The sequence below is a fragment of the Mesoplodon densirostris genome, chromosome 20 (genome assembly GCF_025265405.1).
Source record: "Mesoplodon densirostris isolate mMesDen1 chromosome 20, mMesDen1 primary haplotype, whole genome shotgun sequence".
Classification (NCBI taxonomy): Eukaryota; Metazoa; Chordata; class Mammalia; order Artiodactyla; family Ziphiidae; genus Mesoplodon; species Mesoplodon densirostris.
The window spans coordinates 40,941-68,912 of NC_082680.1; the positions used below are offsets into that span (position 1 = coordinate 40,941).

A 27,972-nucleotide genomic window follows, 5' to 3' on the forward strand; every position below is an offset into this window, starting at 1 on the left:
GGACGTTGTAGGGGACACGATTCCGCCTGCCACACTGCCCCAGGCGGAAACCCCAGAGGATGGCAGTTACAGAAGCAAGCGTGGAGGGCCTGGGAACACCAAGGACTTAGCTGGAGGCCTGTAGAGCCGCGTGTGCACAACAGAGTCTCAGAAAACAAGGAAAGCTCACATGGACACCCTGCATCCACGCGCCTAGGAGAAGCGCAGACTTTTTTTTTTTAATATTTATTTTTGGCTGTGTTGGGTCTTTGTTTCTGTGCAAGGGCTTTCTCCAGCTGCGGCAAGCGGGGACCACTCTTCATCGCGGTGCACGGGCCTCTCACTGTCGCGGCCTCTCCCGTTGCGGGGCACAGGGTCCAGACGCGCAGGCTCAGCGGCCATGGCTCATGGGCCCAGCCACTCCGCGGCATGTGGGATCCTCCCGGACCGGGGCACGAACCCGTGTCCCCTGCATTGGCAGGCGGACTCTTAACCACTGAGCCACCAGGGAAGGCCCGCAGAGACTTTTTCCAGCTGTGCTGAAAGCCTGGGACAACTCGGAAAACGCCCCTGTAAAGCTGAATACAGAGGTAAAGAAAATAATCCTTTCCTGGCGCCCAAAGGGCAAGGGAACGCCCTTCTCCTTCGCTTTCCCTTTAGAAAACCTGCAGCGTAGAGTGTCCCGTCTCCCTGAGATGTGCGTGACTCTCTTTAAGCAGAAGGTCCCCCGGCCTGTTTGCATCCCGGGAACGTCTGTCTGGGGGCCCTGGAGCCTCTCTGCAAAGTGAACATCGGGAAGGGGGTCCTGCCTCACCGTGGGGGAGTTTGGCCCCAGGATGTGATTCCCTGCTTATCGACAAGATGCCCAAAGTTGTATTTTTTCCTTTGGGTAAAGACAACGAACAGGCGTGTGATGGGTGGTCCGGGCCGCCTGGCCCTGTAAACGGGGAGATTCTTCCTGCTTGCTGGGCTGTCGGGAGACATTTTAATTATACCCCTGACGCTACCGTGGGGAAGGGCGAGGACTGGCAGCCGTGAACGCGTGGACGCAGAGCGGACGGGGAAGCCGGACCTGCCTCCTTCACGGCCAGCGTTCGCAGGGCTTCTGCCGGGCGGCCGGCACGGAAGAGTCGGAAAGGCTGGTTCACGAACACACGCAGAACTTTTACTGTCTCGCGGCTCAAGCGCCCTGGACGGGACGTCAGCTCCCAGCCCCACCGGCCCTCCCGCCAGGCTCACGGGGGTGTAGGGCCCGCGCAGCGAGGCCGCTTCTCTCTGAGGCGGGAACGCTGCAGCCCCCCAGACCCCCGTGAGCGCCCCCCTCAGTCCTCGGGGAGCACCCCCATCCTTGGGCGTCCTTTCACCCCGGAAAGAGCTTCCTGAACCTGCCGTAAGCTGAGTCGCTTATGATGACCTTGACGTCAGCCACCCCGGCCTCAGGCCTCACGTCCACCGCCTGCACCGTGGCCTCCTGATGCAGCCAGCTGGGAGGAAGACGCGTTTGGTGGGAACAGGTGGCCCCGACGGAGCCCCGAAGCCCCCAGCGAGGCGTCCTGCTTCTTGGCGGGTGACATCGCCCACGGCCCCGGCGTGCGGGTAAGCGGCCGGGCACCTGCTCACCGCCTGAGCAGCCAGACCGGTTGCGGGGGATGCGGCTGCCCCCGCGTTGCACCCGGGCCCCACCTGGTGCCGTCTTCCCCGCCCCGCGCAGCGACTGGTGCGACCCCCCTGCCTCCCCGCCCCGCCCAGCGACTGGTGAGACCCCCCCGCCCCGCGCAGCGACTGGTGAGACCCCTCCCGCTCCCCCCGCAGCGACTGGTGCCAACCCCCCCGCTCCCCCCGCCCCGCGCAGCGACTGGTGCGACCCCCACCCCCGCCGGACCAGCCCAACCCGTCGCACCTCAGCTGCGGCCCCGCCAGCCCCACTCGCAGCGTGAGGACCCGTCTGCCCGTGGCTCTCAGAACTGCTTCCTCCAGCCTGGCTTTCAGCTCCTCCAGCCCGAGCCCCAGGAGCGCAGACACGGCCACCGCGCCGGGTTCGGCGGGTCTGTACCTGTAGGGGCGGCCGCCTGCTCAGCGAGAGGGGCCGGAGGGGGGTCCCCGCCCGCAGGCCCAGCCGTGACGGGCTCGGATTGTGGCGGGCGAGGACGCGGCCCCGCCGGAAGGTGAGAGGAAGGACGTGCGTGGGGCTGGCGTGCGATCCGGGTGCGCGGGGGGGCGGGGTCCAAGCGCGCAGCCCACTCCGCGCGCCGCTGCTCAAGCGGCAGCAGGCGGGGCAGGCAGGGCACGCCTGGGAGCAGCAGCGGGGAGGCGGCCGCCCCGCCGGCGGGAGACCCGCGCGCGCCCTGGTCGCCAGCGCGAGGGGTCCGGCGGTGGGAAGGCGGCAGGCGCTCACCCGGGCACCAGGTCCACCTTGTTGGGCACTTCCACCATGCAGTCCAGCAGCGGGCGCGGCAGCTGCAGGGCCCGCAGGGCCGACAGGACGCTGGCCTTCTGCAGCTCTGTCTCGGGGTGGCTCACGTCTCGCACGTGGACGATCAGATCCTGAGGACCAGAGGGGCCGGGCGGTCAGAGAGCTCGGGTCCCGCGGTGCCCGGACCCGCCCGGGAGAACCTGCCAGGCCCACGATGGGGGCTGCGCACCGCTCTCCGTGGGGGGTGGGTGCGGCTGCCCCACAGAGGCTTGTGCCCCAAGGGGGAGGGTGGGACCTGAGGCCACAGAACCGCTCTGCCGTGCACGGAGCCCCTCAGTGCCCCTCGTTCCGGGCCAGGATGCCGCTCCAGGTGCACCCGGACTGAGGGGCCGCCTTGTGTCCCCGCCCCGCAGGTGCTGGCCCTACGCCTGTGTGTGGCCAGTTGCCCCCGTCACCAACCCCCCACCCGGCGGGTACTGTGCTCGAGGCTCCGGGCCGCTCCACTTTTCTGTGAAACCAAGCTCACGTTCTAAAAAGGCTTCCACCCCTTTCCACATGTTTTACAGGCAGGTACCTTATGCAAAATTCAGAAGAGACAGAAAAGGACAAATAGCAGCTGAGGGTAATTCTGCCACAGGAAGGATGTGCCCTTTACGATGTGGGGGGCTCGCTTCTGGGTTGTCACTATCTCTTTTTTTTGATGAACTTAAATTATCTTTTAATCAGTGTTTCAGTTCAGAAGTTCTAGATTTTCAGAAACTTTTGAGGACGGTGCTGGCAGCTGCACATGGCCCTCAGGCTCAGCTGTTGTGACCTCGAAGGTGTTGGGGCATCTGTCACACGGAAGGCCCCGCAGCCCCTGTGCCCTGAGTAGATGCCAGGGAGCACTGGCTCCGGGGCCCAGTGCAGCCAAAGGGTGCAGAGAACCCCTTCTTCATTAGCATTGAATTTACAGCACTTACAATCGGACAAAGCACAGCTCGCTGACCAGCATGGATGTGGGGATACAGTCATCGTGTTTTCTATAATGGGACCCTGGCCGATATGCTGTGATGAGGTAACCCTGCCGCGTGATGCTGTGATGAGGGAACCCTGCTCCTGGATACTGAATGAGGGGACCGTGCCCGATGATGCTGTGATGAGGGGACCCCGTCGATTGGTGTGGTGATGAAGGGATCCTGCCCAGTGATTCTGGGATGAGGGAAACTGTCCCTTGATGCTGTGATGCGGGGACGTTGTCCCGTGATGCTGTGATGAGGGGACCCTTTTCCATGATGCTGTGATGAGGGGACCCTGTCCCGTGATGCTGTGATGAGGGGACACTCTCCATTGCTGAGGTGATGAGTGGATCCTGCCCAGTGATTCTGGGATGAGGGAAACTGTCCCTTGATGCTGTGATGCGGGGACGTTGTCCCGTGATGCTGTGATGAGGGGACTGTGTCCCTTGATGCTGTGGTGAGGGGACCCTGTCGCATGATGGTGTGATGAGGGGACCCTTTCCCGTGATGCTGTGGACACATTGTCCCATGATGCTGTGATGAGGGAACCCTGTCCCTTGATGTTGTGTTGAGGGGACCGTGTCCCTTGATGCTGTAATGAGCGGACCCTGCCCAATGATGCTGTGATGAGTGGACCCTTCCCAGTGATACTGTGATGAGAGGAACCTGTCCCTTGATGTGGTGATGAGGGAACCTTGCCCCATGATGCTGTGATGAGGGGACCCTGTCCCTTGATGTGGTGATGAGGGGACCCTGTCTGTTGATGCTGTAATGAGGGGACCCTGTTCCGTGCTGCTGTGGGATCCTGTCCCTTAACATTTTGATGAGGTGACCCTATCCCTTGATGCTGCGATGAGGAGACCGTGCCTTGTGATACTGTGATGAGGGGACCTGACCCGTGATGCTGTGATAAGGGGACCCTGTCCCTTGATATGGTGATGAGGGGACCCAGTCCCTTGATGTTGTAATGAGGGGACCCTGTTCCGTGATGTTTTGATGAGGTGACCCTGTCTGTTCATGTGGTGATGAGGGGACCCTGTCCCTTGGTGCTGTAATGAGGGGACCCTGTCCGTGACGCTGTGATGAGAGGACCCTGTCCCGTGACGCTGTATAAGGGGACCCTGTCCCGTGATGCTGTGATGAGGGGACCCTGTCCCTTGATGCTGTGATGAGGGGACCCTGTCCGGTGATGCTATGATGAAGGGACATTGTCCCTTGGTGTATTGATGAGGGAACCGTGCTCAGTGATGCTGTGATGAGGGGACCCTGTCCTGCGATGCTGTGATGAGGGCACCCTATTCCTTGATGTTGTCATGCGGGGACCCTGTCCCTTGACGTTTTGATGAGGTGACCTTATCCCTTGATGCTGTGATGAGGAAACCCTGTCTCGTGATACTGTGATGAGGGGACCCTGTCCTGAGATGCTGTGATGAGGGGACCGTGTCCCTTAATGTGGTGATGAGGGGACCCTGTCCCGTGATGCTGTGATGAGGGGACCCTGTCCCATGATGCTGTGATGAGGACCCTGTGCCTTAATGCTGTGATGAGGGGACCTTGTCCCATGATTATGAGATGAGGGGACCCTGTCACTTGATGTGGTGAGGAGGGGAACCTGCCACGTGATGCTGTGATGAGGGGACCGTGCTCCTTGTTGTGGTGCTGAGGGGACCCTTCTCCGGGATGCTGTGATTAGGGGACCCTGTCCCGTGATGCTGTGATGAGGGGTCACTGTGCCTTGACGTTGTGCTGAGGGGATCCTGTCCCGTGATGCTGTGTTGAGGGAACCCTGTCCCGTGATATGGTGATGAGGGGATCCTGCCCTGTGATGCTGTGATCAGGGGACCCTGCCCCGTGATGCGGTGATGAGAGGATCCTGTCTCTTGATGATGTGATGAGGGGACCCTGTTAATTGTTGCTGTGATGAGGGGACACTCTCCCTTGATGTTGAGATGAGGGGACCCTGTTATTTGATGTGGTGATGAGGGTACCCTGTCCCTTGGTGCTGTAATGAGGGAACCCTGTTCTGTGATGCTGTGATGAGGGGACCCTATCCCTTGATGTTGTCATGAGGGGAACCTGTCCCTTAATGTTTTGATGAGCTGACCCTGTCCATTGATGTGGTGACCCTCTCCGGTGATGTAGTGATGAAGGGACCCTCTCCCTTGGTGCTGTAATGAGGCCACCCTGTCCGTAACGCTGTGATAAGGGGACCCTATCCCGTGATACTGTGATGAGGGAACACTGTCCCTTGGTGTGGGGATCAGGGGATCTTGCCTAGTGATGCTGTGATGAGGGGACATTGTCCCCTGGTGTGTTGAGGGAACCCTGCCCAGTGATGCTGTGATGAGGGGACCCTGACCTGTGATGTTGTGATGAGGGGACACTGTCCCTTGATGTGTTGATGAGGGGACACTGCCCAGTGATGCTGTGATGAGGGGACCCTATCCCTTGATGTTGTCATGAGGGAACCCTGTCCCTTGAGTTTTTGTTTGTTGTTTTTATTTTTTTTAATAAATATATTTACTTATTTATTTTTGGCTGTGTTGGGTCTTCGCCTCCGTGTGAGGGCTTTCTCTAGTTGTGGCAAGCAGGGGCCACTCTTCATCGCGGTGCGTGCGCCTCTCACCGTCGCGGCCTCTCCCGTTGAGGAGCACAGGCTCCAGACGCGCAGGCTCAGTATTTGTGGCTCAAGGGCTTAATTGCTCCACGGCATATGGGAACTGCCCAGACCAAGGCTCGAACCCGTGTCCCGTGCATTAGCAGGCAGATTCTCAACCACCGCGCCACCAGGGAAGCCCTCCCTTGACGTTTTGATGAGGTGACCTTATCCCTTCATGCTGCGATGAGGAGACACTGTCTCCGTGATGCTGTTATGAGGGGACCCTGTCCCTTGATATCGTGATGAGGGGAACCAGCCCAGTGATGCTGTGATGAGGGGACCCTATCCCGTGATATTTTGATGAGGGGACACTGTCCCTTGATGTGTTGATGAGGGGACCCTGCCCAGTGATGCTGTGATGAGGGGACACTGTCCTGAGATGCTATGATGAGGGGACCCTTTTCCGTGATGCTGTGATGAGGGGACCCTGTCCCTTGATTCTGTCATGAGGGGACCCTGTCCCATGCTGCTGTGAGGAGAGAATCCTGTCCCTTGTTGCTATGATGAAGGGACCCTGTCCCATGATGCTGTGATGAGAGGACCCTGTTCCGTGATTCTGTGATGAGGGGACACTGTCCCTTAAGGTGGAGATGAGGGAACCTCGCCAGTGATGCTGAGATGGGTGGACAGGGTCCCGTGATGCTGGGATGAGGGGACCGTGTCCGGTGATACTGTGATGAGGGAACACTGTCCCTTGGTGTGGTGATGAGGGGACCTGACCAGTGATGCTGTGATGAAGGGACCCTCTCCCTTGATATGCACATGAGGGGACCCTGCCCAGTGATGCTGTGATGAGGGAACAAAGTCCCGTGATGCTGTGATGAGGCGACCCTGTTCCATGATGCTGTGATGAGGGGACCCTGTCACTTGATTTGGTGATGAGGCGACCCTGCCCAGTGATACTGTGATGAGGGAACCGTGCCCAAAGATGCTCTGATGAGTAGACCATTCCCAGTGATGCTGTGATGAGAGGAACCTGTCCCTTGATGCTGTGATGCGGGGACCCTTTTCCGTGATGCTGTGATTAGGGGACCCTGTCTCGTGAGGCTGTGATGAGGGGACCCTGTCGTGTGATGTGGTGATGAGGGGATTCTGCCCCGTGGTGCTGTGAGGAGAGGATCCTGTCACTTGTTGCTGTGATGAGGGGACCCTGTCCCATAATGCTGTGATGAGGGGCCCCTGTCCCGTTATGCTGTTATGAGGGGAACCTGTCCCTTGATGCTGTGATGCGGGGACCCTTTTCCGTGATGCTGTGATTAGGGGACCCTGTCTCGTGAGGCTGTGATGAGGGGACCCTGTCGTGTGATGTGGTGATGAGGGGATTCTGCCCCGTGGTGCTGTGAGGAGAGGATCCTGTCACTTGTTGCTGTGATGAGGGGACCCTGTCCCATAATGCTGTGATGAGGGGCCCCTGTCCCGTTATGCTGTTATGAGGGGAACCTGTCCCTTGATGCTGTAATGAGGGGACCCTGTTCCGAGATTCTGTGATGAGGGAACCCTGTACCGTGATGCTGTGATTAGGGAACACTGTCCCTTGATGTGGTGATGTGGGGACCATGCCCAGTGATGCTGTGATGAGGGGACCCTGTCCCTTGACAGTTTCATGAGGTGACCCTATCCCTTGATGCTGCGATGAGGAGACCCTGTCTCGTGATACTGTGAGGAGGGGACCCGGCCCCGTGATGCTGTGATGAGGGGACCCTGTCCCTTGATGCCGTGATCAGGGGATGCTTTTCCGTGATGCTCTCATGAGGGGACCCTGTCCCGTGATGCTGTGATGCGGACACATTGTCCCGTGATGCTGTGTTGAGGGGACCCTGTCTGTTGCTGCTGTGATGACGGGACCCTGTCCCTTGATGTTGTGTTGAGGGGCCGCTGTCCCTTGATTTGGTGATGAGGGGACCCTGCCCAGTGATGCTGTGATGGCAGGAACCTGTCCCTTGATGCTGTGATGAGGGGACCCTAGGCCTTGATGTTGTAATGAGGGGGCCCTGTCCCTTGACATTTTGAAGTGGTGACCCTATCCCTTGATGCTGCGATGAGGAGACCCTGTCTCGTGATACTGTGATGAGGGGACCTGGGCCCGTGATGCTGTGATGAGGGGACCGTATCCCTTGATGCTGTGGTGAGGGGACCCTGTCGCGTGATGGTGTGATGAGGGGGCAATGTCCCTTGATGCTGTGATAAGGGACCCTGTCTCTTGATGTTGTAATAAGGGGACCCTGTTTCATGATTCTGTGATGAGGGAACCCTGTACCGTGATGCTGTGATGAGGGGACACTGTCCCTTGATGTGGTGATGTGGGGACCCTGCCCACTGACGCTGTGATGAGGGGAACCTGTCCCTTGATTTCGTGATTAGGGGACCCTGCCCAGTGATGCTGTGATGAGCGGACCCTGCCCAATGATGCTGTGATGAGTGGACCCTTCCCAGTAATGCTGTGATGAGAGGAACCTGTCCCTTGCTGTGGTGATGAGGGGACCCTACCCCGTGATGCAGTCATGATGGGACCCTGTCCCTTGATGGTGTGATGATGGGATGCTTTTCTGTGATGCTCTGATGAGGGGAACCTGTCCCGTGATGCTGTGACTAGGGGACACTCTCCATTGGTGAGGTGATGAGGGGATCCTGCGCAGGGATTCTGGGATGAGGGAAACTGCCCCTTGATGCTGTAATGCGGGGACGTTGTCCTGTGATGCTGTGATGAGGGGACCCTGTCGCGTGACGGTGTGATGAGGGGACAATGTCCCTTCATGTGGTGATGAGGGGACCCTGCCCACAGAGGTGGTGATGAGGGGACCCTGTCCCGTGATGCTGTGAGGAGAGGATCCTGTCCCTTGATGCTGTGATGAGGGACCCTGGCTCTTGATGTTGTAATGAGGGGACCCTGTTCCATGATTCTGTGATGAGTGAACCCTGTACCGTGATGCCGTGATGAGGGGACACTGTCCCTTGATGTGGTGATGTGGGGACCCTGTCCAGTGATGCTATGATGAGGGGAGCCTGTCCTGCGAGGCTGGGATGAGGGGACCCTAGCCCTTGATGCCGTGATAAGGAGACCCTGTTCCATGATGCTGTAATGTGGGGACCCTGTCACGTGATGTGGTGACGAGGGGACCCTGTCCCTTGATGCTCTGATGAGGGGACCCTGTCCCGTGATGCTGTGATGTGGACACATTGTCCCGTGATGCTGTGATGAGGGAACCCTGTCCCTTGATGCTGTGATGAGGGGACCCTCACCCGTGATCCTGTGGTGAGGGGACCCTGTCGCATGATGGTGTGATGAGGGGACAATATCCCTTCATGTGGTGATGAGGGGACCCTGCCCATTGACGTGGTGATGAGGGGACGCTGTCCTGTGATGCTGTGAGGAGAGGATCCTGTCCCTTGATGCTGTGATGAGGGACCCTGTCTCTTGACGTTGTAAATAGGGGACCCTGTTCCATTATTGTGTGATGAGGGGACACTAGCCCTTGATGCTGCGATGAGGAGATCCTGTCCCGTGATGCTGTGATGCGGGGACCGTGTCACGTGATGTGGTGACGAGGGGACACCGTCCCTTGATGCTCTGATGAGGGGACCTGGCCCGGTGATGATGTGACGAGGGGATCGCGTCCCTTCATGTGGTGATGAGGGGACCCTGCCCAGTGATGCTGTGATGAGGGGACCCTATCCATTGATGCCGTGATGAGGAGACCCTGTCCCGTGATGCTGTGATGCGGGGACCCTGTCACGTGATGTGGTGACGAGGGGACCCCGTCCCTTGATGCTCTGATGAGGGGACCCTGTCCCGTGATGCTGGGATGTGGACACATTGTCCCGTGATGCTGTGATGAGGGAACCCTGTCCCTTGATGTTGTGATGAGGGGATGCTTTTCTGTGATGCTCTGATGAGGGGACCCTGTCCCGTGATGCTGTGATGAGGGGACCCTGTCCCTTGATGTGGTGATGTGGGAACCCAGTCCAGTGATGCTGTGATGAGGGGACCCTGTCCCGTGATGCTGTGATGAGGGGACCCTGTCCCGTGAAGCTGTGATGAGGGGACACTGTCCCTTGATGTGGTGATGTGGGGACCCTGTCCAGTGATGCTGTGATGAGGGGACCCTGTCCCGTGATACTGTGATGAGGGGACCCTGTACCGTGATGCTGTGATGAGGGGACACTGTCCCTTGATGTGGTGATGTGGGGACCCTGTCCAGTGATGCTGTGATGAGGGGACCCTGTCCCGTGATGCTGTGATGAGGGGACACTGTCCAGTGATGCTGTGATGAGGGGACACTGTCCCTTGATGTGGTGATGTGGGGACCCTGTCCAGTGATGCTGTGATGAGGGGACCCTGTCCTGCGATGCTGTGATGAGGGGACCCTAGCCCTTGATGTTGTCATGAGGGGACCCTGTCCCTTGACAGTTTGATGAGGTGACCCTATCCCTTGATGCTGCGATGAGGAGACCCTGTCTCGTGAGACTGTGATGAGGGGACCTGGCCCCAAGATGCTGTGATGAGGGGATCGTGTCCCTTGATGTCGTGATGAGGGGACCCTGTCCCTTGATGCCGTGATGCGGAGACCCTGTTCCGTGATGCTGCGATGCGGGGACCCTGTCACGTGATGTGGTGACGAGGGGACCCTGTCCCATGATGCTCTGATGAGGGGACCCGGTCCCGTGATGCTGTGATGTGGACACATTGTCCCGTGATGCTGTGATGTGGACACATTGTCCCGTGATGCTGTGATGAGGGAACCCTGTCCCTTGATGTTGTGTTGAGGGGACCGTGTCCCTTGATGCTGTGATGAGGGGACCCTGTCCCTTGGTGTTGTGATGAGGGGATGCTTTTCTGTGATGCTCTGATGAGGGGACCCTGTCCCGTGATGCTGTGATTAGGGGACACTCTCCATTGGTGAGGTGATAAGGGGATCCTGCCCAGTGATTCTGGGATGAGGGAAACTGTCCCTTGATGCTGTGATGCGGGGACGTTGTCCCGTGATGCTGTGATGAGGGGACCCTAGCCCTTGATGCTGTCATGAGGGGACCCTGTCCCTTGACAGTTTGATGAGGTGACCCTATTCCTTGATGCTGCGATGAGGAGACCCTGTCTCGTGAGACTGTGATGAGGGGACCCTCACCCATGATGTTGTGATGAGGGAACCGTGTCCCTTGATGCTGTGATGAGGGGATGCTTTTCTGTGATGCTCTGATGAGGGGACCCTGTCCCGTGATGCTGTGTAAGGGGACCCTGTCCCGTGACGCTGTGTTGAGGGGACCATGTCCCGTGATGCTGTGATGAGGAGACACTGTCCCTTGATGAGGTGATGTGGGGACCCTGTCCAGTGATGCTGTGATGAGGGGACCCTGTCCCGTGATGCTGTGATGAGGGGACCCTGTACCGTGATGCTGTGATGAGGGGACACTGTCCCTTGATGTGGTGATGTGGGGACCCTGTCCAGTGATGCTGTGATGAGGGGAGCCTGTCCTGCGATGCTGGGATGAGGGGACCCTGTCACGTGATGTGGTGACGAGGGGACCCGGTCCCTTGATGCTCTGATGAGGGGACCCTGTCCCACGATGCTGGGATGAGGGGACCCTAGCCCTTGATGTTGTCATGAGGGGACCCTGTCCCTTGACAGTTTGATGAGGTGACCCTGTCCCTTGATGCTGCGATGAGGAGACCCTGTCTCGTGATACTGTGATGAGGGGACCTGGCCCCGTGATGCTGTGATGAGGGGACCCTGTCACGTGATGTTGTGATGAGGGGATGCTTTTCTGTGATGTTCTGATGAGGGGACCCTGTCCCGTGATGCTGTGATTAGTGGACACTCTCCATTGGTGAGGTGATAAGGGGATCCTGCCCAGTGATTCTGGGATGAGGGAAACTGTCCCTTGATGCTGTAATGTGGGGACGTTGTCCCGTGATGCTGTGATGAAGGGACCCTGTTCCATGATTCTGTGATGAGGGAACCCTCACCCATGATGTTGTGATGAGGGGCCTGTGTCCCTTGATGCTGTGATGAGGGGGCCTGTGTCCCTTGATGCTGTGATGAGGGGACCCTGTCCCGTGATGCTGTGATGAGGGGACCCTAGCCCTTGATGCTGTCATGAGGGGACCCTGTCCCTTGACATTTTGATGAGGTGACCCTATCCCTTGATGCTGCAATGAGGAGACCCTGTCTCGTGATACTGTGATGAGGGGACCTGGCCCCGAGATGCTGTCATGAGGGAACCCTGTCCCTTGATGTTGTGTTGAAGGGATCGTGTCCCTTGATGCTGTGATGAGGGGACCCTCACCCGTGATGTTGTGATGAGGGGACCTTATCCCTTGATTTCGTGATGAGGGGACCCTGCCAAGTGATGCTGTGATGAGTGGACCCTTCCCAGTGATGCTGTGATGAGAGGAACCTGTCCCTTGATGTGGTGAAGAGGGAACCCTGCCCTGTGATGCTCTGATGAGAGGACCCTGTCCCTTGATGCTGTAATGAGAGGACCCTGTCCCTTGATGCTGTAATGAGGGGACCCTGTTCCGTGATGCTGTGATGGGGGGACCCTATCCCTTGATGTTTTCATGAGGGACCCTGTCCCTTGATGTTTTGATGAGGTGACCCTGTCCGTTCATGTGGTGATGAGGGGACGCTGTCCCTTGGTGCTGTAATGAGGGGACCCTGTCCGTGACGCTGTGATGAGGGGACCCTGTTCTGTGAAGCTGGGATGAGGGGACCCTGTCACGTGATGTGGTGACGAGGGGACCCTGTCCCTTGATGCTCTGATGAGGGGAACCTGTCCCGTGATGCTGGGATGTGGACACATTGTCCTGTGATGCTGTGATGAGGGAACCCTGTCCCTTGATGTTGTGATGAGGGGACCGTGTCCCTTGATGCTCTGATGAGGGGATGTTTTTCTGTGATGCTCTGATGAGGGGACCCTGTCCCGTGATGCTGTGATTAGGGGACACTCTCCATTGGTGAGGTGATAAGGGGATCCTGCCCAGTGATTCTGGGATGAGGGAAACTGTCCCTTGATGCTGTGATGGGGGGACGTTGTCCCGTGATGCTGTGATGAGGGGACCCTATCCCTTGATGGTGTTATGAGGGGACCCTGTTCCTTGACATTTTGATGAGGTGACCCTATCCCTTGATGCTACGATGAGGAGACCCTGTCTCGTGAGACTGTGATGAGGGGACCTGACCCGTGATGCTGTGATGAGGGGACCGTGTCCCTTGATGCTGTGGTGAGGGGACCCTGTCGCGTGATGGTGTGATGAGGGGACAATGTCCCTTCATGTGGTGATAAGGGGACCCTGCCCATTGACGTGGTGATGCGGGGACCCTGTCCCGTGATGCTGTGAGGAGAGGATCCTGTCCCTTGATGCTGTGATGAGGGGACACTGTCCCTTGATGTGGTGATGTGGGGACCCTGTCCAGTGATGCTGTGATGAGGGGAACCTGTCCTGCGATGCTGTGATGGGGGACCCTAGCCCTTGATGTTGTCATGAGGGGACCCTGTCCCTTGACATTTGATGAGGTGACCCTATCCCTTGATGCTGCGATGAGGAGACCCTGTCTCGTGAGACTGTGATGAGGGGACCTGACCCGTGATGCTGTGATGAGGGGACCCTATCCATTGATGCTGTGGTGAGGGGACCCTGTCCAGTGATGCTGTGATGCGGGGACCCTGTCCCGTGATGTGGTGACGGGGGGACCCTGTCCCTTGATGCTCTGATGAGGGGACCCTGTCCCGTGATGCTGTGATGTGGACACATTGTCCCGTGATGCTGTGATGAGGGAACCCTGTGCCTTGATGTTGTGTTGAAGGGATCGTGTCCCTTGATGCTGTGATGAGGGGACCCTCACCCGTGATCTTGTGATGAGGGGACCCTGCCCATTGACGTGGTGATGAGGGGACCCTGTCCCGTGATGCTGTGACGTGAGGATCCTGTCCCTTGATTCTGTGATGAGGGACCCTGTCGCTTGATGTTGTAATGAGGGGACCCTGTTCCATGATTCTGTGATGAGGGAACCCTGTACCGTGACGCTGTGATGAGGGGACACTGTCCCTTGATGTGGTGATGTGGGGACCCTGTCCAGTGATGCTGTGATGAGGGGACCGTGTCCCGTGATGCTGTGATGAGGGGACCCTGTACCGTGATGCTGTGATGAGGGGACACTGTCCCTTGATGTGGTGATGTGGGGACCCTGTCCAGTGATGCTGTGATGAGGGGACCCTGTCCCGTGATGCTGTGATGAGGGGACCCTGTCCCTTGATGCCGTGATGAGGAGACCCTGTCACGTGATGTGGTGACGGGGGGACCCTGTCCCTTGATGCTCTGATGAGGGGACCCTGTCCCGTGATGCTGTGATGTGGACACATTGTCCCGTGATGCTGTGATGAGGGAACCCTGTGCCTTGATGTTGTGTTGAAGGGATCGTGTCCCTTGATGCCGTGATGAGGGGACCCTCACCCGTGATCTTGTGATGAGGGGACCCTATCCCTTGATTTCGTGATGAGGGGACCCTGCCCAGTGATGCTGTGATGAGTGGACCCTGTCCCTTGATGCTGTGATGAGAGGAACCTGTCCCTTGATGTGGTGAAGAGGGAACCCTGTCCCGTGATGCTGTGATGAGAGAACCCTGCCCCGTGATGCTGTGATGAGAGGACCCTGTCCCTTGATGCTTTAATGAGGGCACCCTGTTCCGTGATGCTGTGATGGGGGAACCCTATCCCTTGATGTTTTCATGAGGGGACCCTGTCCCTTGATGTTTTGATGAGGTGACCCTGTCCGTTCATTTGGTGATGAGGGGACCCTGTCCGTGACGCTGTGATGAGGGGACCCTGTCCCGTGATGCTGTGTAAGGGGACCCGGTCCCGTGACGCTGTGTTGAGGGGACCATGTCCCGTGAAGCTGGGATGAGGGGACCCTGTCACGTGATGTGTTGACGAGGGGACCCTGTCCCTTGATGCTCTGATGAGGGGACCCTGTCCCGTGATGCTGGGATGTGGACACATTGTCCCGTGATGCTGTGATGAGGGAACCCTGTCCCTTGATGCTGTGATGAGAGGAACCTGTCCCTTGATGTGGTGAAGAGGGAACCCTGCCCCGTGACGCTGTGATGAGAGAACCCTGCCCCGTGATGCTCTGATGAGAGGACCCTGTCCCTTGATGCTGTAATGAGGGCACCCTGTTCCGTGATGCTGTGATGGGGGAACCCTATCCCTTGATGTTTTCATGAGGGGACCCTGTCCCTTGATGTTTTGATGAGGTGACCCTATCCCTTGATGCTGCGATGAGGAGACCCTGTCTCGTGAGACTGTGATGAGGGGACCTGACCCGTGATGCTGTGATGAGGGGACCGTGTCCCTTGATGCTGTGGTGAGGGGACCCTGTCGCGTGATGGTGTGATGAGGGGACAATGTCCCTTCAAGTGGTGATGAGGGGACCCTGCCCATTGACGTGGTGATGAGGGGACCCTGTCCCTTGATGCTGTGAGGAGAGGATCCTGTCCCTCGATGCTGTGATGAGGGACCCTGTCGCTTGATGTTGTCATGAGGGGACCCTGTCCCGTGATGCTGTGTAAGGGGACCCGGTCCCGTGACGCTGTGTTGAGGGAACAATGTCCCGTGATGCTGTGATGAGGGGACCCTGTCCCTTGATGTGGTGATGTGGGGACCCTGTCCAGTGATGCTGTGATGAGGGGACCCTGTCCTGAGATGCTGTGATGGGGGACCCTAGCCCTTGATGTTGTCATGAGGGGACCCTATCCCTTGATGCTGCGATGAGGAAACCCTGTCTCGTGATACTGTGATGAGGGGACCTGGCCCCGAGATGCTGTGATGAGGAGACCCTGTTCCATGATGCTGTGATGCGGGGACCCTGTCACGTGATGTGCTGACGAGGGGACCCTGTCCCGTGATGTGGACACATTGTCCCGTGATGCTGTGATGAGGGGACCCTGTCCCTTGATGTTGTGATGAGGGGATGCTTTTCTGTGATGCTCTGATGAGGGGACCCTATCCCTTGATGGTGTCATGAGGGGACCCTGTCCCTTGACATTTTGAAGAGGTGACCCTATCCCTTGATGCTGCGATGAGGAGACCCTGTCTCGTGAGACTGTGATGAGGGGACCTGACCCGTGATGCTGTGATGAGGGGACCGTGTCCCTTGATGCTGTGGTGAGGGGACCCTGTCGCGTGATGGTGTGATGAGGGGACAATGTCCCTTCATGTGGTGATGAGGGGACCCTGCCCACTGACTTGGTGATGAGGGGACCCTGTCCCGTGATGCTGTGAGGAGAGGATCCTGTCCCTTGACGCTGTGATGAGGGACCCTATCGCTTGATGCTGTGATGAGGGGACACGGTCCCTTGATGTGGTGATGTGGGGACCCTGTCCAGTGATGCTGTGATGAGGGGACCCTGTCCCGTGATGCTGTGATGAGGGGACCCTGTCCCGTGATGCTGTGATGAGGGGACCCTGTACCGTGATGCTGTGATGAGGGGAGACTGTCCCTTGATGTGGTGATGTGGGGACCCTGTCCAGTGATGCTGTGATGAGGGGACCCTGTCACGTGATGTGGTGACGAGGGGACCCTGTCCCTTGATGCTCTGATGAGGGCACCCTGTCACGTGATGCTGGGATAAGGGCACCCTAGTCCTTGATGGTGTCATGAGGGGACCCTGTCCCTTGACAGTTTGATGAGGTGACCCTATCCCTTGATGCTGCAATGAGGAGACCCTGTCTCCTGATACTGTGATGCGGGGACCTGGCCCCGAGATGCTGTGATGAGGGGATAGTGTTCCCTGATGTCGTGATGAGGGGACCCTGTCGCTTGATGCCGTGATGCGGAGACCCTGTTCCGTGATGCTGCGATGCGGGGACCCTGTCACGTGATGTGGTGACGAGCGGACCCTGTCCCATGATGCTGTGAGGAGAGGATCCTGTCCCTTGATGTTGTGATGAGACCCTGTCGCTTGATGTTTTAATGAGGGGACCCTGTTCCATGACTCTGTGATGAGGGAACCCTGTTCCGTGATGCTGTGATGGAGGAACCCTATCCCTTGATGTTTTCATGAGGGGACCCTGTCCGTTCATGTGGTGATGAGGGGACCCTGTCCCTTGGTTCTGTAATGAGGGGACCCTGTCCATGACGCTGTGATGAGGGGACCCTGTCCCGTGATGCTGTGTAAGGTGACGCTGTCCCGTGATTCTGTGATGAGGGGACACTGTCCCTTGATGTGGTGATGTGGGGACCCTGTCCAGTGATGCTGTGATGAGGGGACCCTGTCCCGTGATGCTGTGACAAGGGGACACTGTCCCTTGATGTGGGGACCCTGTCCAGTGATGCTGTGATGAGGGGATCCTGTCCTGCGATGCTGTGATGGGGGACCCTAGCCCTTTATGTTGTCATGAGGGGACCCTGTCCCTTGACAATTTGATGAGATGACCCTATGCCTTGATGCTGCGATGAGGAGACCCTGTCTCGTGATACTGTGATGAGGGGACCTGGTCCCGAGATGCTGTGATGAGGGGATCGTGTCCCTTGATGTCGTGATGAGGGGACCCTGTTGCTTGATGCCGTGATGAGGAGACCCTGTTCCGTGATGCTGCGATGCGGGGATACTGTCACGTGATGTGGTGACGAGGGGACCCTGTCCCATGATGCTCTGATGAGGGGACCCTGTCCCGTGATGCTGTGATATGGACACATTGTCCCGTGATGCTGTGATGAGGGGACCCTGTCCCGTGATGCTGTGATATGGACACATTGTCCCGTGATGCTGTGATGAGGGGACCCTATCCTTTGATGGTGTCATGAGGGGACCCTGTCCCTTGACATTTTGATGAGGTGACCCTATCCCTTGATGCTGCGATGAGGAGACCCTGTCTCATGAGACTGTGATGAGGGGACCTGACCCGTGATGCTGTGATGAGGGGACCGTGTCCCTTGATGCTGTGGTGAGGGGACCCTGTCGCGTGATGGTGTGATGAGGGGACAATGTCCCTTCATGTGGTGATGAGGGGACCCTGCCCATTGACGTGGTGATGAGGGGACCCTGTCCCGTGATGCTGTGAGGCGAGGATCCTGTCCCTTGATGCTGTGATGAGGGACCCTGTCTCTTGATGTTGTAATGAGGGGACCCTGTTCCATGATTCTGTGATGAGGGAACCCTGTACCGTGATGCTGTGATGAGGTGACCGTGTCCCTTGACGCTGTGGGGAGGGGACCCTATCACGTGATGTGGTGACGAGGGGACCCTGTCCCTTGATGCTCTCATGAGGGGATCCTGTTCCGTGATGCTGTGATGTGGACACATTGTCCCGTGATGCTGTGATGAGGGAACCCTGCCCCGTGATGCTGCGATGAAGGAACCCTGCCCCATGATGTTGTGATTAGGGGACCCTGTCTCTTGATGCTGTGATTACGGGATCCTGTCTGTTGATGGTGTGATGAGGGGACCCTGGCCCGTGATGTTGGGATGATGAGACCTGCCCTCGTTTCTGGGTAGTTGAGTCGACCTGGCCCTCCACACTCACCGAGTGGCGCACGTCCTCCAGGGTCGCCGAGAAGGACTCGACCAGGCTGTGGGGCAGCTGGGAGAGGAAGCCAATGGTGTCCATGTAGATGACGGTCACCCGGGAGGGCAGCCACCCCGCGTGCGCCGTGACGTCCAGCGTGGCAAACAGCTGGTCCCGGGGCTGGATGGCGACGTCCCCTGTCAGCGCCTTGATCAACGTGGTCTTTCCTGCACGTGGGGCACAAGGGGACCGTGCGTGTCAGACCCCTCTGGCCCCCCAGTGAGCACTGTGGACCTCGGGGCTGCCCCACGCTGACCACATGCCGCTGGAGGGTGGGCAGGGGCAGGAGGTCTGTGCGCTGGGAACTCTGTGCAGACCCGTGGGACGCTGCGCGGGCTGTGCATGGACTGAGCTGCCGCGGTCTAGGCTACAGGGTAAAGTGGACCAGTGTCAGGGCAAGCGTGCTGGTGTAGAAGGGAGAGACGGCGTAGACACAGACAGTGGTGACGTGCATGTGAGGTGGGCAGGCGTCCACACAGGCGGAGGGATGGTACCGTGGAGTAACCGAGCTGTGGTGTGATGTCTGTGTAGACGAGGGGATGGTGGAGTAGGGGGTGCGGTGTGTGCAGAGAGGTAGTGAGGGTGTAGACAGTGCTGTGTGTACCTGAGGGGCCCTAGAGCACCCGCCTCCACAGCCTTTCCTGACAACGTGGACACTCTGTCCACCTAGCCCAGGCTCAGGGGCACCGGTAGTAACCGTCCAGCCCAGGGACACCCCCTGGCTACGCCTGGTCCACCAGGAGGTGGTGACGGGTCCTGCCATCGAGTAACTGGAGGGCGGGGCGCAGCCTGGACGCTGCTGCTCAGTGAAGGGCCCCGAACTCCCGGCCGGTGAGAGTCGGGACCAAGCGGACACTCACTGGATGCTCTGACAGTTAGAGGACACGCCGCCCTCCGAGGATGCGGCCAGGAGGGGCCGTCGGGATTACCTGGCATGGGTGGTCTTACCTGTAGACATTTATGACTTTTCAAGCCTGGATGCCCCACAGCTTCCTGTGCACGTCTGTGGGACATCCCCTCCCTCCTCTGGACGCAGACCGTGAGCGCCTGATACAGGGACGGGCCCGGCATGGCAGTGCTTCCCGAGCACGTGGCGGGGCCGGGCCTCAGGGCAGCCCAGCGAGCGCTGTGGACTGAGCCCCCGCAGTGCAGGGAACTGGGTGCTTTCCCCTTATCTCAGGGCACCGGGGACCCTACAGGACGCCCTGCACTCTGTCCCCCACGGGGAGTCCACTTGCTGTGCTCGTGCAGACAAAGCTGAGAACAGACTGTGAGGTCTTCCTCGATGACACCTGAATCACTCTGATCCCTGGAAGATCCTGCCCACTGTCAATGAACTTAAAACTGTCCCCACTTCGTCGTTCTGAGTCTGGAGGACATCCACTGAGAGGGGCGTCAGCGCACAGCAGTCACACGGGGGCCGCGTCGCCCCCGGGACGTACAGGGATGGGGCCCGAGTCCCGTCCTCCTCACCGGGGGCTATAGCCCTCCGCGAGCACCCAGTCTCGCCGGGTCGGCAAGCGGGTTCTCCTAGCGCACCCCGCCCAGCCCCGGCGGGCCCACTCCTCACCGCAGTTTGTGTAGCCCACCACGGAGACCACAGGGATCTCCTGCCGCCTCCGCTGCTGGCCCAGGAGAAGCCTCTTCCGGCGGAGTCTATCCAGGGCCTTCCGAATCTTCGCTTCCTTATCTTTCAGAAGGCGCTGCTGCACCTGCAGGAAAGACTCTCCTAGAAACATGCAAGATGGCGAGTCAGTGGGCAGACACGAAAGGGGCAAGAGACACGGGGGTGCCTGCAGGGGACGTGGACAGGCTCCCTCTCGGGGCTGCAGGGACCCCCCTCCCCACCCCAGCCTGCCCCCCTGTACACTTGGCCCCAACACCTTGTGTCCTCAGACAACCCTGCCCAGCGCGAGGCGGCCTGGCACTTCCGCCCTCTGAGGGCACCTGGGCTCCCCTTTACCCAGGAGAAGAGGCCGAGGGGAGAGCCTCAGAAGGGCCCCCATGACACCCACAGCGGGCCGAGTGGTGCCCCAAAGACGTGTCCACACCCTGACCCCCAGGACCTACACATGGGGCCTTATTAAGAAACAGGGTCTCTGCAGGTGGGATGCAGGGAAGGGTCTGAGATGAGGTCCTCCGGGAGGAGGGTGGCCCTACATCCAATGACAGGGTCCTTCTAAGAGACAGAAGAGGAGAGACACAGAGGAGGAGCCCCGTGAAGACAGAGGCAGAGACGGGAGGGACGCGGCCACGAGCCCAGGGACGCCCGGAGCCCCCAGAAGCTGGAAGGGGCGGGAAGGACCCTCCCCTGGAGCCTCCAGAAGGAACCAGCCCCGGTAACTCCTTGATCTGCTCTGCAGGACTCACGGAAGATCAGTGTCTGTGGTTTTAAGGCACCGGTTCGTGGTCCTTCGTTACGGCCGCACCAGGGAAACACCTTGACACCCTCCTTTGACTGTGACCACGGACGAGGCCCCAGCAGGACCTCTGAGGGACGTCGTCCCCTTTGTAGGGGTGGTGGCCACGACAACCCCCCCTTCTGAGCTCCCGGTGACAAGACGTCAGACACTGTACCTGACCCCATGATGTTGCGGGAGTCCCGTCCTCGTCCGCCCAGGTGGGCAACGTGGTTTTTCAGGCAGGACCTGGCGTGGAAATGGGTCGGCTAAGGAGACGGGAGCACGTGCCCGTGGGAGGCTGGCACAGAGCCCTGGGTGGGGAGTGGGCATCTAGACAGGAAGAACAGGCTCGCTCGGAACCTCCCCGCCGCGTGGGCCTTCACGGGCGGGGACGCAGGGTCCCTCGCTGGGTGGCGGTCCTTGTGGGCCACGTGCCCTGGTAGGTGTGCTGCTTGGCCATGTCCCCACTGGTCACACCCCACCCTCACCACCATGGCAACAGTCCAGGTGGGGAAAGCAAGAAGGGGTCCAAGGAGGCTTCCGTCTGCCCCGAGCCCAGGCTCTGCAGGTACCTGAGCAGGGGGAGCTCCGCCAGTGCCACCTGCAGCCGGGCCTCCTTGGTGCGGGCGTTGCAGCGGAAAATATGAAGAACCACCGTGAATCGGTCGAACACCCGCACACCCCAGGCGGCTTCCAGTTCTTTCTAGAAGATGGAGTGCGAGGGAGGGGATTTGTGGTGACCCCAGGCCCATGAAGACCTGTGTCCTCACGGGGACACTGACCCACTCCCTCAGCCACCGTGGGCGGGAAACAGCGAGCTTCTGAGGTACCTTGGTGGGTGCAGCCATCCTCTCCACATTCAGGAAAACGGCGGTGATTTCCGGGGACCCTCTGATTTTCTCTAGGAAAAGAGGATGGCCTCTCAGAGGCCTGCATGCCCATGATGTCTGTCTGGGGACCCTGCACTTTGGCCGTGTTCGCCGGACACCCCGAGTCTCTGAGCACATTATTTGTCAAGTGTGGGTCGGGGAGGACCGGACCGGGTCCCTCTTCAGGGGAGTAGATCTCACACACATAGGGGTCCCGTGACCCCACGGGAACTGAGTGCCCGTTAGACAGAGATGGGTGGTGAGCGCCCCCCTTGGCATGTCTCCTGCTCTGAGCTGTGAGCTAGACATGGGTTTGGGGCGGGGACGTCAGGGTCCATGGAAGGCAGGGGTCACACGCAGGACCCCCTCCGCCGGGCACTGGGGGGGCGTGGGCTGGGCTGGGGCTCGGGGCTGGCGTGCGCCCAACTCTCACAGGTCCCGCCTGTGTCCTGGGGCCTCGTTTGAATTCTCACGTGGGCGTGGTGGCTTTTGCCGTCTCATCCAAGTTCCTGTGAGGCTCAGAGGGACGGACATGCTTGCTCTGTTTCTGGGAGGGTGATGGGGACACGTGCGCTGGACTCACCTGTCAGGCGCTCCAAGGTCCCTCTGCCGAACACGAGCTTCCGGTCTGGCGTTTTGGTGGGCACCACCATCGTGTCCACCACCGACCAGCCATCCAGCGTGTGCACCAGCGCTTGTGCCTCCACCACCTGCCACTCAACTTTGGGGAGAGACAGGCCAGTGTGAGGGTCATTTCCGGCTGTGTCAGCCCCGGGCTGTGTCCAGCCCTGCCCAGAGCCACGTGCCCCAGGCTGGGACGGCTTCCTGCTTCCTGCCTACACAACGGTCCCGAGAGCGCGCCCCAGTCAGCATTTGCTCGAAATGCAGCTCTATTCTTCTGGGTAGATGGTCAGGAGGGGTGGACACAGGACCGGGGAGGGGAGGAGGGCCCTGAGCTGAGCAGGGATGCGGGGATGGCCGCCCCCCGCGCCCCGTGTTGGAATCTGGGACGTCTGCCCTCTGGGGACACATGGTCCCTTGTGACCCACTGGACAGCGTCCCCTGTGAGGCTCCCAAGGGCCCATCGAACCTGCCGCCCTGCCTGCAGGGTGGGCTGTGTCCCCGTGGGTTCCCTGTCCTCGGTGAGCCCAGCACAGTCTTAGCCTGGCCCCAGTGGCTGCCCATACCGAGCCTGGCCCCAGAAAGGCAGCGCCCACCCAGGGTCCCTGGCCTTGAATGGTCAGGATGATGATGACGATGATGATGCTGATGCGTGCGCACATGGGGCGTGGGTGGTGGGAGAGGCAGGGCCCACCCAGGGCAGGAGCCCAGGACAGTGAGGGCACAGGCCGTGGATGGAGGGCTGACGGGGCCACCCCGCCCTAGGCTCTCCTCTTCACGGCCCTTCCCGAGGAGGAAGGGGTCACGGGGCAGCCGAGACTCTCCCCTGAGGGAGAGCAGGCAGATGGGCAGTGACGCCAACATGCCCCAGGGCTGGGCCCAGACAGGGTGGACGAGGCTGACTCAGGTCTGGAGGGGCGGTGGCCTGGAGGACAGCTCTGCGGGGCCCCGGGCGTGTTCTCTGTGAGATGGGGAGCGTGTGCCCCAGGCCCCACGGGAGGCCGGCCCCCCATCCCGTGCCCACGCCCCCGCCCCCCGGGAGGCCACCCTCGCACAGAGTCTCAGAGCCGCGGCCCCTCTGTGGCGCCCCTGCTTCACTGTCTGTCCCCACTCCCCGGACACCTGGGTGCTGCCGTCTCTGGGGTCACCTGACCCTCCTCAGGGCACAGCCAGGACACAGGCCAGAGGCTCGGGAGTAGGGGCCGGGCAGGGTCTGAGGCCACAGAGCAGGGTACCCCCATTCTCTGGGCTGTGCGGGGGTCCCCATCTTCTGGGACATGGGGGGTGGGGTCTCCCCATCCTCTGGGACATGGGGGGCGGGGTCCCCCATTCTCTAGGCCAAGGGGAGGCGGAGTCTTCTTGGCTGTGACTCCCCATGGGCCCGCCAGCTCGTCCCACCTCCTCCAGCTGCTGGTCGCTCAGGTCAGCAGGTGCTTGGTCACGCCTGACCTCCGTCCTTCAGCTGCAGGCCTGACCCAGCAGTAACCCCCGCGGGTGCTGTCTCTCCCGATCCCAGGGGCCGCGGCCCCAGCTCCGTGGTGAGAGCCTGCGCGGGGGCCAGCGGCCTCCCTCCTGCTGCGCTGCACAGCTGCCCGCTTGGGGGTCTGGCACCCCGCAACCCCACCCCGAAGGCCAGGGTTAGGATTCGGTGGGGATGGAAATGGAGAAGCACTTGTGCAGGTGACAGCCCAGGGGCACAGGCACCATAAGGCACTGAACCCTGATCCCAGGACCACAGCAGGCTGCCCCTCCCACACACATCAGCCCCTCCCCACAAAGGTCCGTTTACAGCAGGTCCTTTCACCTTGTGCATCACGTCCAGCTATCGAGAAAAACTTACCAGGCGCACCAAAAGGCAACCCGAAGAGACACAGCAAGCGTGAGGACCAGACGTGCCAGGGATGCTGGAATTACTGTACCAGGAACTTAAAACAACTATGATTAACGTGCCAAGGGCCCTGACGGATTTAGTAGACAGCATGCAAGGACGGATGGGCAAGGCAAGCAGAGGTGGAAATCCCAAGAAAGAACCAAAAAGACCCGCTAGAGATCACAAGCGCTCTGGCAGAAATGACGAGCGCCTCTCATGGGCCTGCTGGTGGACTGGACTCGGCAGAGAACGGATCCCGGAGTCTCAGCATATGACAACACGGAAAATTAAACACGTCTGCTCTGCAGAGACGTCATCAGCGGACTGAGAAGCCAAGCCACAGACCTGGGAGAAAGTACGTGCAAAAAAAACACATCCATAAGCACTGGTATCCAAAATATAAAAACAATTCTTAAGTTCAGCAACAAGGAAACAACCTACTAAAACATGGGCCAGAGACCGTAACAGACACCTCACCAAAAAGATATACAGGTGGCAAATGAGCATGTGACAAGATGCTCCACGTCCTCTGCCATCAGGGAAACGCAAACTAAAACAGCAATGAGGCACCACCACACACCTATCAGAACAGCCGAAATCCACGATCCTGACAACACGAAATGCCGACCAGCGTGTGCAGCACCCGTCCCACGCATGGCTGGGAGGGACGCAAGATGGTACGGCCACGTTGGAGGATGGTCTGGCAGTTTCTTACAAAGCTAAACACACGCTTACCACACAATCCGGCGCTCATACTCCTTGCTATTTGCCCAAAGGATGTGAAAACTTACAGCCACACAAAAACCTGCACATCGATGTTTAGAGCAGCTTTATTCATAATTGCCAAAACGGAAGCAACAAAGGTGTCCTTTAGTACATGACTAGATAAATAAACTGTGGTCTATCCAGACAACAGATTATTCAGCGCTAAAGTGAAATGAGCTGTCAGGCCATGAAAAGACATGGAGGAACCTTAAATGCATATGACTGAGTGAAAGAAGGCAGTGAGAGAAGGCTGCAGAATGTGTGATTCCAGCTCTATGACACTCTGGAAAAGGCACAACAATGGAGACAGTAAAAGGCCCACCAGTTGTCAGGGGTTTAAGAGGGGGAGGGAGGGATGAATGCGTGGAGCACAGGGGATGTTCAGGGCAGTGAAACTACTCTGTGTGATGCTGTAACGGTGGGTACATGTCATCATCCCTTTGCCCAAACCCACAGAATGTACACCACCAGGAGTGAACCCTAATTAATGTAAACCGTGGACTTGGGGTGACGACGTTATGTCAACATAGGCTCGTCAGCTATAACAAATTCACCGTCTGGCGGGGATGCTGAAAACGGCAGAGGCCATCCATTGGTGAGGGCACTGAGTATATGTGAAAAATCTGCATACGTTCCTCTCAATTTTGCTGTGAAACTAAAAGCACCCTAAAAAAAACTTTTTAAGAAAAAAAAGGAATGAAGCACTGACACAGGCTATGACATACGTCTGCCTCAGAAACATGGCGCTCAGTGAGAGAAGCCAGACACTCAAGGCCACGTATCACTCACGTGAAATGTCCAGGACAGGCAAATCCACGGGGCCAGAGGGCCGATTCCCGGTTCCCAGGGGTTGGGTGCGGGAGAAGCAACGGGGAGGCCTGCTACTGAGGGCACAGGGTCTCCTTCCGGGGAGATGAGCACGTTGTGGAACCAGACACAGGGGGTGGCTGCACAAGGCTGTGAACGTACTACTTGCCTCCGAGTGGTACCCTTCAAAGCGGTTCATCTTATGCTCTGCGAACTGTATCTCAATAAAGGTCTAAGAGGAGGAAAGGAATACGGAGAATGCCACCCCTCCCCCGCAACTGGGTCACTGCTCTGCTCAAACCCAGAGGACCTGTGATGACCTGACTCCTCGCATGGCTGCACCACTGCAGTGACTTGCCTCTGACAGCCCCGAAACAGCCGAGGAGCGGCGGTCCCAGGAGGGCCCAGGACGTGCTCGCTCAGGAGCCCTAACCCTGGACACTGTCCCTGTTCAGCCCCGAAACAGCCGAGGAGCGGCGGTCCTAGGACGGCCCTGGACGTGCTCGCTCAGGAGCCCTAACCCTGGACACTGTCCCTGTTCAGCCCCGAAACAGCCGAGGAGCGGCGGTCCTAGGACGGCCCTGGACGTGCTCGCTCAGGAGCCCTAACCCTGGACACTGTCCCTGTTCATCCGTGGGGTCCGTTTCCCCAGGCCATCCAGGACCACCCTGGTGAGACGGCCCCGTCCCCGCCCCCCTCCGTCCGCCTTCCTGCTGGGTTCTGAACACAGCACTCAGGTCAGGCGGTGGGCTCCTGCCCCGCGTGTCTGCTGTCCCCCCAGCCCCACCGGAGCGGGTACAGTGGGGTTGCTGATGGCCGAGGGCCATGGAGGCAGGTCCCAGGCGTCTCAGGGGCTCAGCCGGGCTCACGGTTTCTGCTACAAAGGGCGTGTGAACACGCCTGTGCACCACCTTTGGGCGTAGTACTCAGTGGTACACAGTGAAAGCGGGTCAATAAAGGCTTAAAGCTGAGGGACACACCCCGTGCAAACTGGCGTTAGTTGTTGGATTCTCTTCCTTTACAGATGGGGATGCTGCGCGCGGCAGCAGGGCCGAGCGACAACCTGGGGCGCGTCCGAAAGGGGAAGGGGCCCCGGACCCGCTGTGTGCACGGGGGAAGGCGCCCCAGCCCAGAATTAGCATTTCCAGGCCCGCTGCACGGATGCGGCTCCCGGGAGAGGGTCGGGTGGGGGCGGTCCAGCCTCCGAGTCCCCGCCCCCATAAGCCCGGCCCTAGGGGTCCCAGCCCTCGGAGTCACGCCGCCATAAGCCCCACCCCTTCAACCCGGCCACTCAGGAGCCCCGCCCCCGACGTCCCCGCTCTACGAGCTCCAGCTCTCGGAGCCCCGCTCCCTGAAGCCCTGCCCTATGGGCTCCAGCCCTCAGAGTCACGCCCCCCAACACCACGCCCCTTCAGTCCGGCCAATCAGAAGTCCCGCCCTTCGGTGTCTCTGCCCAGAGCGCCAGACCTCGAAACCCGCCCCCGGCCTCCCCGCCCTTTAAGTTCCGAGACTTGGCCCTCTTCATGACTGCCCCCCCCACCCCCACCGAGTCCACGGCCACAGTCCCGGTCACCTCGGGTCCCCTGCGGCTTCCCGGGTCCCCACTTGACGTCAGGGTGAAGCAAGCACACGCGCTGGGCTCCCGCCGGCAGCAAAGGGTCCCTCCTCAGCAGCTCCTCCTCCTCCGCTTCCTCAGCCTCCTCCTTTCCTCCAGTCCGACTTCTCCGGCCACCTGCATGTGGGCCCCGCCCCCCACCCCCTCGCCCCTCCGGGCCCCCCAGGCCCCCGCGGAAGGCGGCGAGCGCGCGCTCGGGGCAGGGTGGCAGCGGCGGCGCGGCCCTCGGAGCCCCGCAGCCACGAACCACGCGAAAGAGCCAGGACCCCGGGCCGACAGCGGCTCGCAGGGCGCACATACCGCAAGCGCTCCTACGCCACGGGCGGGGCCTCGGGAGCGTGCTCTCGTGCAGTTGCCCATTGGCCGCCCGGGTCACGTGCTCGCAGACGCGATTGGTGCGCGCGGTCCGGGCC

The 27,972-nt window shown here is 59.6% G+C and overlaps 1 protein-coding gene across 1 annotated transcript; it reads right to left on the minus strand.

The window, feature by feature from the left end:
* Nucleotides 1–238: 238 nt before the first annotated feature.
* On the minus strand, nt 239–27,863 carry LOC132481225 (putative GTP-binding protein 6). Its single transcript, XM_060085925.1, has 10 exons — nt 27,518–27,863; nt 22,465–22,602; nt 21,843–21,913; nt 21,585–21,715; nt 21,188–21,258; nt 20,181–20,339; nt 18,569–18,777; nt 2,375–2,523; nt 1,880–2,032; nt 239–1,463 (listed from the first exon to the last, which is right to left on the minus strand). Exons 1-10 carry the CDS (start codon nt 27,855–27,857, stop codon nt 1,340–1,342), a joined length of 1,545 nt encoding a protein of 514 aa, XP_059941908.1. The 5' UTR covers nt 27,858–27,863; the 3' UTR covers nt 239–1,339.
* Between the last annotated feature and the right edge of the window lie 109 nt (nt 27,864–27,972).